Source organism: Charadrius vociferus, unplaced genomic scaffold (assembly GCF_000708025.1).
Source record: "Charadrius vociferus isolate BGI_N301 unplaced genomic scaffold, ASM70802v2 scaffold400, whole genome shotgun sequence".
Lineage (NCBI taxonomy): Eukaryota > Metazoa > Chordata > Aves > Charadriiformes > Charadriidae > Charadrius > Charadrius vociferus.
Genome location: NW_009646556.1, coordinates 1,835,133 through 1,853,096, shown reverse-complemented (window position 1 = coordinate 1,853,096; position 17,964 = coordinate 1,835,133). Strand labels below are relative to the sequence as shown.

Below are 17,964 nucleotides of genomic sequence, written 5' to 3'. Positions count from 1 at the left end.
GCCCTTAACAGAATAAGCACTTTTATCCTCTGTGTTTCCTCTTCCCTTATCAGTGCAGTACTCACAGCCTATGGGGACTGCTCATGTGAGGCAAGGGGGGAAGGTGGTTCATCCGTAGTGTTATTTGACCAGAGCAAGACTTTATTGTTTCAGCTGCGGGATCGCTTGCAGTCTCAGTTTTCTTCACCTAACGCTGGGAAAGCTGCACGCGCTCCGCTGGCAAACGGGGAGCTGCTCCAGCCGAGCCGCACGCCTTCCTCTGCAGCGAGCCGTTTCCCAGCACACGGACGGAAGGGTATCCATTACATTGTTTAAAGGAAGGGGGGGGGGGGAGAATTCTGTTGGAAATGGATGTAACAGAGCGCGAGGAAGGTCACAGGGGACAGGCAGCCTGGGAACGGGAGATTCCGCCTCCCTTTGGTTTGCTTTCCTTTGTTTCGGGGTGAGAACATTTCGCTTGGCCAGCTCCCGGCCAGCTCCCCCGTTATGTCATATCCAGATTACTCAGCGGATGAGGTATTTGGAGTGTTACATCAGACAGATAACTTTTGTTTATATAACTTTATCTTTTTCTCAGGCACTTGCTTCTCCATCTTCCTGAAAAATATTTATATAAATATTTATACTTTCCAGAACATGAACGTACTTATGTCGACCTTAGTATGACAGTCACCTCAGTTATCAAACGGTCCACATGGTTGCTGCAGACCTCCACAGCATTGCCCGGGAACTTTTTTGCTTCCTACAAACACCGGTTCACTACACGCAGAATTATGCAGGGGAAGAAACCAGTTCTGGTGAAACACAAATCTGGAAATGTCTCTCAGCCTTGAGATGGGAGCACTCACCAAAAAGGGAAACAGAAATCCACCCTAAAATCCCAGAGGTTACAGCGTCTGTTGCAACGTCAGAGTGCTGCATCTGAGGCTTTGCTGCAAACCCCCGATCGAACACCGGTTTCTGTCTCTTTTGCTAATGAAAAATTTCCAAAGGTCTTATTTCCACTTCTAGGTAGAACAGAGGGAGGATTTTAAAGCATTCGTTTTCAGGGGAGAAAACCCTCTGACTATTACACATTTGATCAGGTCGATATATCGCAGAGGTTGCGTGCTGCCTGCTTTAATGTGCTGCTTTAAGCCATCCTAGTTACACTCCAGCCAGCAGAAGTACTACCCATTATTCACAGTCCTGAGAAATCTCTTTTGCTTAAACTTTGTGAAAGTGTGACGCGGGGGACGTGGTGTATTTTTGCAAATAGGTTACTTCAGGCAGCGTGAATCACCTGTAATTCATTCATACGAAACGCTGTCCTTCCCTTTCACTGCTCATGTGCCTTATTGCTCATTAATTGCCTTAATTTCCTGGGCAGCTGCCAGAGATGCCATGACAAGAGCGGCATTTACAGGAAAGCTGCTCCAGCAACCCCTGTGAACCAGAGTTGGCAAACAGGAGCTGGAAAAGGACTCAGGGAAAGCTTTGATTGCCACATCCGAGCTTTGAAGCAGTGCTCCCACTGCAGCACCCAGCATGGGCTCTCGCCTTTCTGGCCATGCCAATGCTGTCCTTCCCAACCAGCTGCAGGAAAACCACTGGGGAGTAGGTACCCTGTATCTCCAGTTTCCCTTTCCTTGCTTTTTCCCTGTGCAGGGTCAGACCCTCCCACCCACACGACCCCCAGACCCACGCAGACACCCACACGTGCCCTGGGGAGGGCTGCCAGCTCCGCGCAGGGCTGCCGCCCGCCACCCTCGTGGGACCGAGCCCACCGCACGTCCCACCCCCTGCAAAGCTGCTCAGAAGCATCGGCTGCGAAATCCCTCTAGCCCCGAGCCACGGCACGTCAGTATCTGCTGCCGCTGCTTCTTTTCCCAGGCTGCGGTTCGATAAAACAGTAAATCCAGCACCGGCATTCCAGCAACTAGATTTTTTTTTAAAAAAGAAGGAAAAAAAACCTCAGCTGCACAGCACAAGGGATTCACATGGCATAAACTTTCCACTAGTTCAAATTTGCTTAAAAACGACACTGGTTAGTTAACTTTGTGCAGCTTGACTTGTTGTTCATCTCTTTTTGCAGCCGCCATTGCAGCTTGGGAAGACAAACCTCTCACCCCCCCTCCACGTCACGATGCCCATCGCATGTACCCCTTTCATCCCGGCTGGACGAGGCCGCACAGCCCCTGTGTCTCCTTTAGTCCCCAAGCAGGATGCCCTGCAAGGGATGGGCTGAATCCGGTGCACCGCAGCCCCTGGGACATCCGCATTCAGCAGCCCATCACTTTCTTGTTTGTTTGTTTTTTCTAGACCTTAATGTTTAAACTGAAAAGTCCATTTATTACCCCAGAAGAACAGCAAGGAATTTTTTTCTGACATACAGACACCCTGGCTTTTTCAGCTGAAAGATCTATCGGTCAGTTTATTAGCTTTGAAAGCGATCTATGCCTCTGAGACCTCTGCTGACTGGGAGTTACGGTAATACTGGATAACTCGGGTATTAATGCCAAGTCGCAAATGAGGTTTGCTCCGCTGGGCCGGCTCTCAAAAGGAATGAATGTTTTAGGCCTGAAACCGCATCTGTGGTTTCATGAAAAAGCACAGCTCTCCTGGTTTTCTATTTCTCTGCCATTAAAGGAATGATTTCATCCTGCCCTTTGCTTGTCATCTGGTTAAAGCTTCCCTCCCTGGCAAAAGGTTCAGTGGGCTATAAAAGCGCAACTGAAATTTGGAGACTTACCCGATATAATATCCCGAAATCCGCACTTCGTCGTCAGCAGTAACTTTACACGCTCACAACCCCTGTTGAACCGCCTCTTCATTCCCGGCTTGCCGTTAGCTGCTATTTCACCCAGCAAACCCCCTCTGACCTGTCCCGGTCTAACACCATGGCCAAACCCGCTCTGTTTACCGCCGGAGATAGCCGGGCTGTAATCAAACACCCCGGCTCGGCCGCCCGCCACGGGGACCACAGCGCTTCGCAGCCGTGTCCCAGTTCGTAAAGGTGGTTCTTGCGGTTATTTCACCAGTCCCTTCGCTTCCAGCGAGACCCAGATGTGGAAATTCACCTGCGGGGTAAATATCTTAAATAAACAGCGCTTTCACCTTCCAAACTGGGTTTCCCAGCTGGCGGCGATGCCGGTTACGGAGCAGGACCACGCTCCCCGTGCATGCGTGCTGCCTGGCTCGGGATTCCCCTCCTTTCCCTCATTTCCAGCTTGCTGCAGCATAGCCGTAAAATTGGGCAGAACTATCAGCAGCGCTTCCAAGAAATGAATGCAACCAGCAAAAATTGGGCTGGAAAACAAAATCCATCCCACTTCCTTCGCAGAACGTTGACGGGAGCTGCCTGCTCAGTGCCTCCTCAGACTCCTGCGAATCGATGTAAGCAGGTCCTGCTTCTCTGAGCCGAGCTGCATATGGTGCCTGTGCGGGGCAGAAGGGCACGGTCATACGGCCAAAGGCAGAAATGCCGCGAGACGTTTTCCTTGCCACGCCAACGCAGAATCTCTCTGTCTGCCAGCCGCCCAGCAGAGGATCCAGGTTTTGTCCTGGTCCTCAGGGCTCGGTCCCCAGGCATGGCAAAGGACAGCGGATCCATGCAGCTTTCCGGGCTCTGGCAGAAGGCAGGCTCCAGCCAACAACAGCAACAAAATTTGCACTCCCTATTCTTACTCCCCACTCAGCCACTCTCTAGCCGCTGGGAGCTTACTTCGACCCTGGCGGTTTGCGTCAGAGCCCTTGGGAGATGCTTTTCCCTGGAGCCTCCAGGCTTGGTTCCAGCTTGAAACCCCTTCTTCTAGAAAACCTCCCCCACCACCCATCTCCCAAGCGCCCCCCGATAACAAGCAGCTCAGCGCAACCCCAGGAGCTGTGGGTCAGCAGTGATGCGCTGGCTGCTGGCCTGCCCGCAAGCATCTGTATTTCACTAATAAAGCAGGTTAATTTAAGCCACCGCAGCCTGCAACAGTCTGACAGCTCCCTAAGGGTCCTTATAAAGCCACGATTTATGCAATCATCTCACTTGCAATACACCAGAATGCCCTGTGGACCTTTTAAACAGAGTGGTTTGGCCAAGACGTGGCTGGATTTAGTCCTGTGCTCAGAGACAGAAGCGTGGCCAGAAAAAGTGAATGCTGAACAACCTAAGGGGTTCCCAAGACTGTTTTACTGAAATAATTTCAATCCAGACGATATGTAAAAGAAGAATATGTAAAAGAAGAGTATGTAAAAGAAGGTACCTTCTTTTTAAAAAGAAGTTACCCTTCCCTTCATTGAAGAAAGGAAAGCTCACAACGAACATGCTCTGACATCTCGTAAGTCCGTCACCAAAGCGAAAAGTAGAAGCAGTAAGTTTGTACGTTAATTGCATAAGAAAAGGCATCTGAGTTGAGACTTGTACAGTCAGTTCTGCCACACCCGCAAGCGTGTTTATTTAAAACACATCAGCCTTGACTACAAGGACTCTCTAGCATAAAAACACTCAAACCCCCACAATTCTCTTTTTGTCATCTTGTTGGTAAACTTCAAATCCTTGTTTCTGTTCTGGGTGTTCCTGGTGAGTGCCCGCGGCGCTCAGGAGCTGGGTCTGCGAAAACACAAACTGAGGACTGATGAGGTCGGGGAGGAAACCAAAGGAGGCTGAGGAGCGCTGAAGGACAGAAAACGGGTTCCTGACGCGGAGCCTTTGCTGTGGAGTGACACACACCGCCTCTTAGCAGCAGCCAGAGGTCTGAATAAAAATAAACCTGCTCTATCCGAATGGAGCAGAGCAAGGAGTTGCTTGAGGCTTCCCAGACCGACCTGCTCGGGTCACGATGGCTGCAGAAGGTTCCCACTGGGCAGCATGGAGAGGACACCAAGGGACTTGCAGGGGACAGAGAAACAAAGCAGAGTGGTCACCAATTTTAAATAGCCAGCTAAGCCAGCAAGGTAGCCTCATGTGCGGCAATGGCAACAGCGGTGAGAGCGTTTAGTGTCTCGCCTGACAGAGCTGCGTCACTCCCACCAGTGGCATGTGATGTGCAGAAGACCCAGCAGGAGACTAAGTTTTTTCCTGGTCCCATCACATGCTGTAGGTCAAGGTTACAATGCAGGGGTGAATCCCGCACATAACAAAGCTGGTATCTGTTGACTCTCACAGCTGATGTTTTGGAACAATAATTCGTATTTGTCTCCCTGGATACGGAGAACTGAATGACAACTGGGCTTAGCGCCGCGCAGCCTTCCCCGAGGACTTACCGTTCATGAGTAAACCACCACCTCTGCTTTGACATCCCTCCGGGGCAGAACGTAGGATATTTTCTAAGCATCAGTTGTGAAAACCCGCTTCCCTTTCCGGTTCTACACAAGGCAGGCAATCAGTGCAGCCCTTTCAGGCAAGAAAGCCGGCTATTTAAAACACGGTCACCCAAGCTGCCCCCAACACGGGCACAGGCTGCTGCCCTAGTTAGGAGCTCCCCAGTAGAGGGCAAATTAGATCAGGGTAACGCAATATGGGATACAGGAATGATCAGCACGAACACTGTGACTTTGACCTCAGCAACGGGAAGAGCAGCATTCCACTTGACACCAATCCTGCGCCCTTATTCCCAGCACAGTCCGATGCCCCTTGGGTTTTTTTAAGATGCCCTTTGGCTTTTGTTCTCCGCTTCATTTGCTTTTGATGCTGGAATTTGAGACCTGGCCAAAAATGGTATTTTTAGAAAGGTGATCACTGATTTTTTTTTTTTTTTTTTTTCCTCCTAGCGAAGTTCAGCTGCAGGAGGGGAACAGCACAATCCCACACCGCTTGGGACCTGGTCTCGAGGAGCACAAGGCAGGGTGAACAGAGTACCAGCTCATCTCTCCTGCGGAGTACCAAAACCATGTGGTTCTATGCCACCTTATATTATCCATACTCAGGCGTCCCCACATCGCCACAATAACAGATGCAGGGGAACGACCGTCACCTCACTTAAAGCAAATCTATCAAGGAGAGCACTGGGTGCATTGCTACCCCTCTGGCCAGGGAGCAGCTACACAGACCAGGGAACTCATCCACACCACACCTCTGCGCCCACAAAATCCTCAGGGGTCTCCAGTCCCAACCTTCAGAGAAGATTAAGGATTGGTGTTTTAACACATTGAGCCAGACTTCAATAAAAAAGGAAAAAAAAAAAAAAAAAAGCCCCACACCCCAAACAACAACAAACCCACCCCAAACCCTTAAGATGCAGTAGATAAACTGCAATAGGGGCACTTCAACTAGGGAAGAAAATAGCCCACAATTCTCAAAGGTGGTCAAATGTTGAATGAGGCAATCAAACGTTACTAGTGCAATCTCCATCCTGGGACATGCTCAAAGCTTTCCCCGATAAGGCACTGAGCAACCAGGTCTGACTTCAAAGCTTGCCCTGTTTTAGTGTGGTCAGGCCAGAGACATTCTGACCTAAACTGTTTTGACTTACTGGACTAGGCCCTGATTTGGGATTTTTCCAGACAGGAGAAAACAGTGGGTAACAGGAAAGAGAGCTAAGATCCCCCCTAGGCAAGAACATGGTTTGCTAGAGTTTTAGCCTCACAAAAGAGCCAGAGCACTCTACATGGGTTCTCCATCCTACTGGAGAGAGAAAGACACAGAAAGTAAATCCAGAGTGTTGTCCCCCCAGGCAGGGGGAAGACGCAGGATTTAGCGGGCACAAACCACACCCTGGTGCTTGCCAGGACACTGATGAGCAGTTCATTAGATCTTCTCCGGGTCAGAGATTCAAAGTCAGAGTTCAAAACCAAAACACAGGCTAAGTCTGAAATCATTTTATTGAAAAATTTCATACAAGAATAGTCAGTGGCAAAAGTATTCAAGTGCATTAACAGCAACACCACAGAGAAATTCCTTATACATCTCAACTTGAGGCTGATTCTTTTCTGAACAGCCGCTGTCGCCACATACTCAGCTTTCCAGAGACATGTGCAGCATCCTGTCATGTCAGCGAGTTTCAGTGCAGCACAGGGAGCAGAGTCTGTCTTTACATCAAATAAGATTAGCTATGAGACTGATTTTTCCTGTGAGAGGTATGAAGGGCCCCACAGGTCTGCTGCAAATGCTCTTTGCAACATAAAGGCATCATTCCCACTCACCCCAGCTCATTCAAAACCAACTGTAACAACATATTTTGCCAATAAAAATCTTTTAGAAAACTGAAGTATTAAAAAAAATGCTATATATAGCATAAAACTATCAAAAAGTGACTGTGCCAGCTTCCCCTTTACAGAAATAGTATTTTTTTAAAAAAAATAATATCCCATTACATTAGAAATTCACACAATGTATAACATATTGCATCTTTCTGGTATACTCTGTGCAGCAGAAGCCCCATACAGTACCTGGGCCGTTACAGGACAGACCAGTAACTCCCCTTTAGTGCTGCTGTCTCTACAGCAGCCGCCAGGAATTCAGCTATCGCAGTTTTAGAGTTTAGAAAGCAGAAAGCTGCAAGGTGGGAAACCCAATGTTTGTAAATCAGTACCATTCCTTCTCAAGAAGGAGAGAAAACCATCACGGGAATCTCTTGATTAAAAGAATATTACATATTACTTCTTGCTGGTGTCAGTGAGACAATAGTTTTGACTGTTTCTTTGTCAGTTTTTATGTGCAGAGTACCACTTCATGTCCCAGATCATGTGCAGCATCTTTCAGCTATTTCTGGTCTAATAAAAACATACAGCCGTGCCACAGGAGCAAATAAAGCCACATCGGCTTACTTTTTCCATGAAAAAAACAACCAAAACAAACACTAAGACACTGACAGACAGCAGGTTGTCAGCCTGCTGTGTGGAAAAAATTAACATCGATTGTTCCCCAATTCAGTTTTCAGCAACCTGGAAGGTGTTGCATAGAAGAGCCATCACTATCTCGCCCCCTACATTTCCAGGCACAAGATTCAAAGCCCCTGCAGCCATTATGCACAGCTGTGCAGGAAAGGAGCTGAATCCCCAGGGATTGAAGGTACTGCCGTGTGAAACCCACTCTGTATTTGGTGACTTAACCTTCCCAACGAGAACTTAGTAGCTCTCTGCATAACCTTGGAGAATACCGGGAGTGGGCTTCACATTTGAGGATGTACAAATCGGATGACTTGCTTCTCTAAGAAAACAGCAGTAACCCAGACACAATTAGTATAGGGATTTGGTTTTTGTTAGGGGGGATTTTTGTTTGCTTTCTTTAAGAGAGAGCTGGCAACAGCCAGAGCCCCTCCCTGCACAAAGCGTACAAAGTTATCTCCAGCTAGAGGTCCCAGAGCATAAAGCCCTTTCTCCTGAGTGCATTCATAGGTGAATGGGTCAACATCTATGGGATTCCTCTTTGGATTGACTGGTTGGTCACTGTCCATTGCCAAGTCAATGCCATTATTTGGCAGAAAGGAGAGGTTGGGGTTTGAGCCAGTTAGAACAAGAGCCATGGAAATTTTATAAACTTTCTGGTAGCCATTTTTGTCTTGAAAGATACATTTCTTGTCCTTGCCAAAGGATAGCACGTGATGTTCAGGAAGGCTAACATAACGCTCATAGGGCCCAGCACAAGCAGCTGACTGTTCTTTCATCATCTGATGGACCTTGTGGTATTCAGGGTACATCATTTTGGGGAGCTGGTTAAATATAAGACCCGGATCAGTGACTCGTCTTCGAAAAGCATGGATTACTGGAATATTGCAATGGTGAGCAAAGAGAATTGCATCAGCAGCTGTCAGACCAGCACCTACAATCAAGACTGGATCTGACATGATGCCAATGCTGTTGTTCTTCACTGCTTCCTCTAGGGCAGACAGCTGGTGATGGACATAGGAAAGGTTCTCTCCCTTGACCCCAAGCCAAGTAGGACTATCGTATGTTCCTGTAGCTAAGACCACATTCTCTGCACAGATGGAAAAGGGCTCTTTATCACCTTTCACAGTTTTGAAAAATCCATCCACCTGAAAGACCTCCGTACTTTTCTCATTGAAGTTCCAGAGCGAGTCGCTATTCTCCTGCGGATCTTCCTGTGCATGGTTAGAGATGCTCTCTGCACTCACTTTCCTCACAGAGGTCACAACAGTACCACATCTGAAATTCTTCTGCAGTCCTTTCCTCACCACATAGTGTTGGTAATATTGAGCAATGTCTTCTGCTGTGGCTCTATTGTTTCTGAGGCCCCTGTAATATAAATACAAACAAAGGTCAAGCAGCAGTTAAGAGACTGAAATTTCTCCCCTCTTCCACTGAATGTATCCTAGAGCCATCTATCCTGGCACTACCACAGAAGACTCATCTAGTTTCCCTGACTTCAGCAAAGTTATTCCTGGTATGAAGAGCTAACACTCAGGTCCACAAGCTGTTGGACAGAGACAGCTTTCTCTAGTGTGAATCCCATCCTCTAAGAACATGGTTACTCACTTATGCCTTTCCTCTCACATCTTCCTTCCATCCCATTTTTGACTCCTGGACTTTAAGATTAACTGTCACACATCAAGAGCTGAAGCACCTCAGAGACCGCACAGTAGCTGAGCTAATTGTACTTGTCATTAGGGACAGCAGCAGTAGACGCAGAAGTCAGATGAACATGCCTTTTCCAAGCTTTATGCAGAACTCACGGTCACTATAATCCATCTCCCCAGTGAGTGTTGAGAAGGATGCATTCCAAGCAGCACCGCAGCTTTACCTGAATCACTGAATGCAGAATGGACCTTTACTGGGGGGTGGGAAGGTATCCTTTCTCTCACTACAATCATCCATAACAGATAGGTAGCTACATTCAAGGAATCCACTCCAGGTTCCCAAATAACCTTTGAATGTTCCCAAATAACCTTTGAATGTTTGCAAATAATCTCACCATAGCTATCTTACCTTCTCTTTTGCTTTAGCCAGTCTTTGAACGGGAGATCTGGGAGTCCCATCCATTCCCCTCTGCTCAGGGTAACCATAGAGCCTTCAATAGACTGAAATAAGAAACATACAGTAAAATGACTTTCAGTTATTTAATAAGTGAAATGCAATTTTCTCATGTTTCAACATGACACAGATCATGAAATCAGTGATTGCCTCTGATTTGCTGTCATGGATTAAGCTATTCATGTTCTCCAAAAAGAATAATAGAATGGAAATATAGATGCCTCTTGTGCCTTTTTTTTCCCCCCTCCTTTTAAGCTTTCATTTGTCTATATGCATAAAATCAAACGTGGCTGACTGGTATATCAGAGGAGCTTTTGCCTCTCCAATCAACACATTTAGCTGTCCTACAACGCGCAGACCTAAGCAGTTAGGCTTCAATTCACATACATGCCAGGCACCTCCAGGAGCGTTTCTGCCAAGCACCAGGTGGGGGATGGCTCTGTCGGTCTCGTGCCACCAAGTGAGGACAGATTCTGCTGTTCCACCAAAGTCTGTGTCTGGACGCTGAAGAGTATCAAAAAGAAGAGCCACAGGGCTGTGGGATCGTCCCTCCAAACCTTCAGATAGATACTCCAAATCCTAAAGAAAGGCAGATCAGATGCTCAAAATGCATGCCCTGCCAGGCAGCAGACTGCTTGTTACTCCAGTAGTTCCACTCAGTGGTTTTGGTGTTCTGTGAAGCTCATTTACTGGCACACAGACCCTGTTATTGCCCGAGGGCTACCTCAAGGAACTTCACAACGATGCTGGCATTTCATACAAGGGAGATCTGGACAACTAGAAGTACTTTGCTTAACACTTATTCTGTCTGTGTACTTTGAAAATTCAAATGAGGTTATCACTTATGATATATCCTTAGGATGCTTTACTATGATGTTTTACTGTTTCTCTTTACACAAACCTGGTCCAAAATGGAGACATCTGGTGCCTCTTCCAGTTTCCTCTGAAGAATGGGATGAGGATGAAGAGACTCTCTTTTGAAATAAGGGATGTTGCCTGACAGCAAATATGAGAGACAGATTCCCGAAGGTCCATTCCCTAAAAAGACACAATGGAGAAGAATTTGTACTCCTGCAGACAGAGCAGCCCCTTGAAGACTGCTTTAACATCCAGGCCAATTCAAACAGTACAATACTGCTGTGGATACAGGGGACTTTCTATTCCAGGTTGACCACTGACCTATTGACCATTTTTCCACCACTAACTCATTTTACGCTCATATGTCCCTTTCTCCTCCTCAGTTGCATGTACTTGCATTGCAAGGTCTTCCGAATTTGCTGAAAAGACATTGGGTTAAACAAGCCAGAGGCTAACACCACCTGAAGCTTGAAGTCTCTAGCATGCCGATGAATCAAGTTATTGCTCATTAACTTCTTCAAAGGTTTAGAAACTGGTCACATACCGACTGGGGGCCTCAGCTCTCCTGGATGCACATTTCAAACCAGTGCAGAGTAGTTCATTGTGCACAGGATACAGAGTAAGTCCAGAAAAGAGAGTGACTATTGAAATAAAGGGGCAACAGCTCTGCTCAGTAAGAAATCCCATCTAATAAGAGACATCTGGCAACAGCAGTTTTGACTCACAAGTCTTGAGGACACTTGCAAATGGGAACCAGTCCTACCACGGTACTGCAGGGAGTATGTTAAGGAAAAAAGTCTCTCTGCCATACCAAGACAACCCCCCAGAATACAGCACTTTGAACAGATTGCTGAATGCAACAGACAGTGGAAAAAACTTGATATATGTGACTCCAAAGCCCAGTGAGAGTAGCCCGTGGAAAGTTTTCACATGGCTGTCCTCCAGCATGTTTAATATTTTACAGCGTCTGCATAACTAGGTGTCAGCTTCTCTGGCTGCTCAGGCTTTGCTGCTCACCAGTATGTGACTGACCACCATTACATAGCGCAGTGACGATGTAGGGGAGGAGAGCTGAAGTGACACAGCAGCCTGTGTTGACACAGTGCCCGTGCCGCATGCGTGAGCGACTGGAGCAAAGGCTGCTTCTTGGGGATTTGAGACGGAGGGAGGCTCCGGCTGTAAAGCTAACAGTGAGCTGAGCTACGTGAAGGGCAGTACATGCTGCAGCTGGGGTCAAAGTCTGCTGCGCTGAGCAAGGACAGCTTCAGGTCAGTGTTCGGAATATTCCACTTGCAGGAAACTTATCCAAAAGCAAACTGAACTGCCGCTATAGTAAATTATAACACTTTCCAGCTTACTTCTTTGCTTTCGTAAGTACAAGGAGGTACCTAAGCTAAACTTAATCATCTGAGTGCACAACACTCAGCAACGCACGCAGAGGATTTACTCTTGAACCACATCTCAGTTTGATATGGATGGTCACAAGTACAGCTGCCTCTGGGGCTCACACTATTCTGGAAAGCAAGTGCTTTCGTGCGGCTGCCAGCACAGCGGAGGGAGCCCACAGCCTTCCTGGAGCAGGGCCTGGGGAAGCAGCTGGAACCAGCGTGCAACGTCCAGCTGCAGTGGAACAGCTGAGCTGCGTCAGCCCAACAGCCTCTTCACAGCGCGCATCTTCACACCCGTGCTTTCGAGGCTTTAGCGACATCTCCACACTGGATCCCTGTACGCTATGGCTGTACATCCCACCAAGACTTGCACAACCGGGCAGCACAAAGTCACTCAGACTAGAACCCGCTGGCAGCGGTGTCCTTCTCAAACTCACCGTTAGCAAGGATTAAGTGAGATTTTATGCGGTGCACTAACTTTGGACTAGCTCTCTTGGGGGCTATAAATCAGATGACAGATAAGGAAGGAACCCAGCTCCGCAAGGCGCTTGAACACATGCTCAGATGAACAGGGTCCAACACCTGCGCTCGAGCACAGCTCACGATCAGTCACAGAGGGGCAGGCACTGACATCACGACTTGTGCTTAGCTCCAAGGACCACCTCACATTACAAAGCTCCCCTCTTGCAAGGGAGGCAAGACAGTTACTACAGAACCTGTTTTCTAAACCTGCAGAAAACCCACAGCTTTTTACCATTCTATTAAATCTGTATGAAATCAGTGTAGCTGACTTGCATTTTAAAATGTGAAAAATTTCAAGAAACTTTAACAGCATCCGGAGCTCTTTCTAGACACTGAAATGGGGGGCGATCACGCAAACCCACCTCCAATTCAAGCACTACAGAGAATCACTTCACAGGAAGTTGATTAGTGAAAAGGTTTCAAACCCTTCTAAATACCCAACAAAGAAAATCCAGGCCCAGCTGAACTGATGCCCAAAAGGTTGTCAATTTTACTATCAAAAAAAAAAAAAGTATATGTTTTAGTTTGCTTAATACCTGGTTCCCTACTTCCCACAACTCTGATCTTTCTCTTAGTACTAGAGAAAGTTTGGCTGTCGGGGAAAGGATGCAGAAACAGCAGCCAGGCACTTCCGGTTTGAGTAAGAACACATGGAACAGAAGCTGAAACCAGTAAGTCCAAAGCAACAACAGTGGGAGAGAACACAGTAATGCTGGCAGGAGAAAGCTTACCTATGATCACAACAGGCAGTGGCTTGAACCCACTCTTATTTTGGGGTCTGGTCAATAACGCATGCATCTTCCTGTTTGGAAGCATTTAGGTCCTGGAGTCTACCTGTTAAAACAGTAAGTTTTGAATTATTTGCCTTTTTGACAAAAAAAAATAAACCTACATGCCTTCCTACAGCCCACAAAGCCAGGTTTATCTAAAGTCTTATCCTTGTATTGCAGACCACCACATTACACTTCCACGCTTAAGACAAGCCTACTTATCTTTTTCTCCTCTCTTGCCCCCAAAACCAAAGGATGATTCCCTGATTATATACCACAGAGGAGAAAAAAAAAAAAAAAAGGGAGAGAACCCTTATCTTTCTCTTCCACACATGAATTCCAGTTTCTCCAGACCAGCTGGCACCTTCAGTAACCCTCTCACTACAGTAATTGGAGTCCTGAAGCTTGTTAATGAAAGCTTCACTTCTGCCCATAATGTGTAGAAAGTTGTCATAATTATCATGAACACTTTGTATGTTTTTAAGCAAATTGTGCATTTACTGATAATTAGAGCAAACCTCACTCAAGACTTGTGCCCAAAGGCTGGAAATCTCCTGGCTGCATTTTCAAATATGTACCATTCCATCATTACCAGGTTTTTTGAGAAGTACTAGTTCAGTTTCTGAACCTTCTCTCAGTTTTCCAGAAAAGAGAGAGTTCTAGGTCTGAACAAGTAAATAACAAGTCTTTAAATAAAATATACATCGTAATGATCTTGGAGACAAAGGTGTCATTAGAGTGGAATCTACAAAACTAATCTAATCATTATGCAGATATTCAATGAACACTGAATCAAAGTTTTTTTTGCCATTCCTGCAGGAATCCCACCATGTCACAGAATGCCTTCTTTAGTTTGTCAGGAAATTCAACTACACTGTTACTAATCTAGAGAAATTAAATATATTTTTATCACAAAAATCATGAGATTTTTGAAATTCAGCATAGGCTTTTAAGTTATCCTACAGAGAATACAGTCCTTTATAAAGACATTGTCATTTTGGAAAGCTAAGTAAAAATCCACTGACTGGCATGACTTTGAGTAGGACATGCTCTCCACACCCTTTCCGAGCGCAGAAAGAGCGTTGGCAAGCGCACTGCACGCTTTCCTAAGGCCTGGCACATCACTGCCTTTGACTCAGGTATTGCAGCAAATGTCATCCCGCAAGCGTAATGCTCCCCTTTCAGCCTGACATTCACACCTCCTGCAACTCCAGCCGTGCAGTCAGACCCTGCTGATTGAACGAGCAGCCAGAAGACCACAGGTGAGTTTAGGATGTGCGGAATTCCAGGCTTCTGGAGGAGTTTTGTAAGTGCATTTGCCTGCGAGGATGTGACAATTCTCACACACGGCTGTATACAGCCATTACTGGGCCAGACAGAGCTATTCCAAGAGGACTGAGTTCATCTCAGTAGAGAGGCACACAATAAGGTTTGCAAGTTGAATTCAAAACCAGCAGCTTTGTCCAAATTTTTGGATCACAGTGTGGTAACACTTACTGGTTGCCTATTACCACTTAACTAAGCATTAGTCTAAGACTCTCACGCATTTTGCCTGACGGGGCAAGAACCACTTAAAAGACATAATAGTCCTGCTTTCTAATTTAAGTCATTTCAAGCATCTAGCTTTGAAGAAAGCTGGATTTCAAGGCAACTTAGGTTCCCTGGTTAATTAAGACTCAAAGGTAGATGCGTGCACTACAGAAGATGAACCCTTTTGCGTGTTGTGTCTACACCAAGGCACGCAGCAGCCCCTTAAGGCATGTTTAACCCAACCCCGCTAGCTGCGGGAGCACAGCCTCGCTGCCCAAGGATTTCCCCAGCCTTTTGGGTAGGTTCTGCCCCATGAACCACAGCCTGCACCACCTTCAGCAGATTGTTGCATCAGTTTCCCCCCAAATAATTCCCTACCACAAAGCTCCAGAGTTGCAATTGGTAGAATTCAGCCGGAATGGCCAGAGACACCAAAGGAACAGGACACTGGTGAGACCAGTAAGGTACTCCCTCAAACCAGCTAAACCACAGGACCTATCTGAAGGTTAGCACAAGCTTCTTCTCCATGGTAAGAAGTAAATCCTTCTCCATGGCTGTACTACACAAGACCACAAGTTCTTATTAGTTTTCCTTAACAAGGAGTGTACATCTTGTTTCTCTGAAATTATTGGAAGTCTGGAAGAAGGACGCAAGATCTCTGGAAGCAATCTTCCAGGTCTCTGCCCCATAGCAGATTGCAGCAGCATTCACAGAAAGACTGTATGCACTCTGTAGACAGTGGTAACCCAGCAACATCCGTGGGATTTTCGCTGGAAGCAAGGATTGCTGAACCAACCCAGTACAGCACATGGCAACTGTTCCAGGAGAGTAGCAAAGCCAGCATATAAATAACGAGCCTGCAAGCCCGTTTGTACGACTTGGGAGCAAAGTCGTGCCATTGCGTGCCAGCATTTTTTTGGGTCAGCCTGAAGAGGACAAAAAAGGCACAAGACAGTAGAAGTCAGCCTGGCAGTCCCGTTTGCTTTAGAGGAAGGTTGCCCTGGCTCCTGGCCATTGCACTAGCCAACATACCCCACCCTGATAGAGAGCAAAGCCAGCAGCCGCAGGCTCAGAGATAACGCTCTCCTCATTTCACCCTCCTCCTCCATTCTGTACCTCCTGACACGTGAAAAAGGAGCATTTGCCGGAATTAAACCAAACCCTAATGGCTAGAGGAGAGCGACTGTTATTCTGATGAAATTACTAGATCCATGCACATACATCACTATTTTTAGCCATAGTTTTACTCAGGATCTGGGTTCACAAAACCCCAGAATGACCATTGTAGTGCTACACATTTTGTTTCCTGAAGTTTTGACACTGGACAATTCTATCAACACAAGATTATCCATCAGAGATGTTTGTTTATTCTAGCATGTCTCTAGAACTGGAAGAAGTCCCTTCCGCTTCCTATAGCTGCCATCTCTATAATTTGCAGTTGATAATTCTTCTTTTTAGTAACAAATGAACCAGATGATGAACCTGTTTATAGCTATTCTCCTCCTGTAGGCTTAAAGTTTGACTTCTGGGGGTAAAACTGAGCTTAGAATCTCTCAGCCATTTCAGTTTCAGGCCAAGTGTTCTCTTTTCCTGCCATTAGAAGTAAAGGTGGATTATTTTAATTTTTTGTGATCTTAGACTCAAGGGACCACATATACCCCAAAAACCTGTACAGCTAATACAGCATAGGAGATAAAAGCCTGTTCTTGCAGAGGCTACTGGAAAGCCTAGAGGACACTGAAGTTCATTTCAAATCTATACAGAACTGGTCAGCAGCAAGAGAAAGCTTGAGCTGGCAAGAAACCCAAGGCTGCTCTTCTCACCCTCCTTTTATGTAGAGTAGGCTGCTGGGCGCTCACACTTGGTGACACTGATCCCTGTTTTGGCTCCTGCTTCAGGCTTCCTACTTTAAATGGATGTCCCTTTCCTCCTCTTCATTTGGGAGCATGCTGCAAGCTCCACAATTTATCTCCTCGCTGCCTCCAAAGCATTTCAGCGTCTATGTGATGTTACGTAATTGTTCTGGCTTGGAAAAGCACCCAGCTCGTTCTGGGCCAAACTCCACATACCTTCCTGACACAGCCTTCAGCCTGGAGGGAGTATCACACACACAAAGTCGGTCAGTGTAGCCCCCAGTAGTTCCAGGCTGCACAACTGAACCAGGTTTTAAGGGAGCAAAAGAAAAAAGCAAGGGTGCATTTAGCAAGGCAGTGACACTAGATTTCTTCAGCAGAAATAAAAAGCCAAGTTACATCAGCCACGTGCAAGTAGCTCTCCTGTGACATCAATGAGACTTTTGCTCAAGTAAGGACCACCAAGTGTGGCCTGTACAGCACATGGGGAGAGTTCAAGAGAGCAGCGCGCTCAGTATACATAAATAATGGGAGAGACTGAAAGAGCTACCGTGACACTCAGGTTTCAACAAGAACAATGCTAACATGAATGCAACACTTTTCTTCAGCTTCTTCCCCACCCCTCCCCATCAACCCATTCATTTCACCAGCAGTTTTTAAAATTTAATTCATTAGTGCTTTTAAAAAACAAATCTCAGTAGCTTTCACATTTTATACTTGCCTACAAGTTTCAGAAGTTTGTGCCCCCCCCCCTCCGCTCACATTATCACTCTTACCTGCCAGGCCAGTGACCCCACAAACAAAAGTAGAGCATGTGGAATAAATTCACCTTTATGGTACATGAAAATACCACCTTTCCAAAAACGCCCCTGCGCTATTCAGAAAGCAGCGTTACAGTACGCCAGACAGAGCTCTCGACACTTACTTACAGCCTTCTTACCTTTAGCAGCAGGTCCGATGAGACGCGAGATCTTTATGAAAATGCCTGGACAGTCAGGAAAGCCAACCAAACCACAAGCCTCGAATCCTGCCTCCGCTCTAAGACAGCTGTTTAAATATAGTAGGCTACCAGCACTGAGAGGGGAGGAGGAGCCGAAATGAATGGAGGCGGAGCAAGGAAAATACTTATAAGCATGAGTCAGCAGG

At 46.6% G+C, this 17,964-nt stretch overlaps 1 protein-coding gene across 1 annotated transcript; it reads right to left on the bottom strand.

Moving 5' to 3' along the window:
• Positions 1–8,030: 8,030 nt before the first annotated feature.
• Positions 8,031–17,832, bottom strand: OSGIN1 (oxidative stress induced growth inhibitor 1). The gene is made up of 6 exons (XM_009886474.1): positions 17,759–17,832; positions 13,397–13,499; positions 10,799–10,935; positions 10,285–10,476; positions 9,853–9,944; positions 8,031–9,162 (listed from the first exon to the last, which is right to left on the bottom strand). Exons 2-6 carry the CDS (start codon positions 13,479–13,481, stop codon positions 8,169–8,171), a joined length of 1,500 nt encoding a protein of 499 aa, XP_009884776.1. The 5' UTR covers positions 13,482–13,499; positions 17,759–17,832; the 3' UTR covers positions 8,031–8,168.
• Between the last annotated feature and the right edge of the window lie 132 nt (positions 17,833–17,964).

Excerpts from the sequence above, each read along its gene's own strand:
- OSGIN1 (XM_009886474.1), bottom strand. The coding sequence starts at position 13,481 with ATGCTTCCAAACAGGAAGATGCATGCGTTATTGACCAGACCCCAAAAT. Across the intron at positions 10,936-13,396 it reads ACTGCCTGTTGTGATCATAG|GGAATGGACCTTCGGGAATC; the intron begins GTAAGCTTTCTC and ends GTGTCTTTTTAG. Across the intron at positions 9,163-9,852 it reads TGGCTAAAGCAAAAGAGAAG|GGGCCTCAGAAACAATAGAG; the intron begins GTAAGATAGCTA and ends TTTATATTACAG.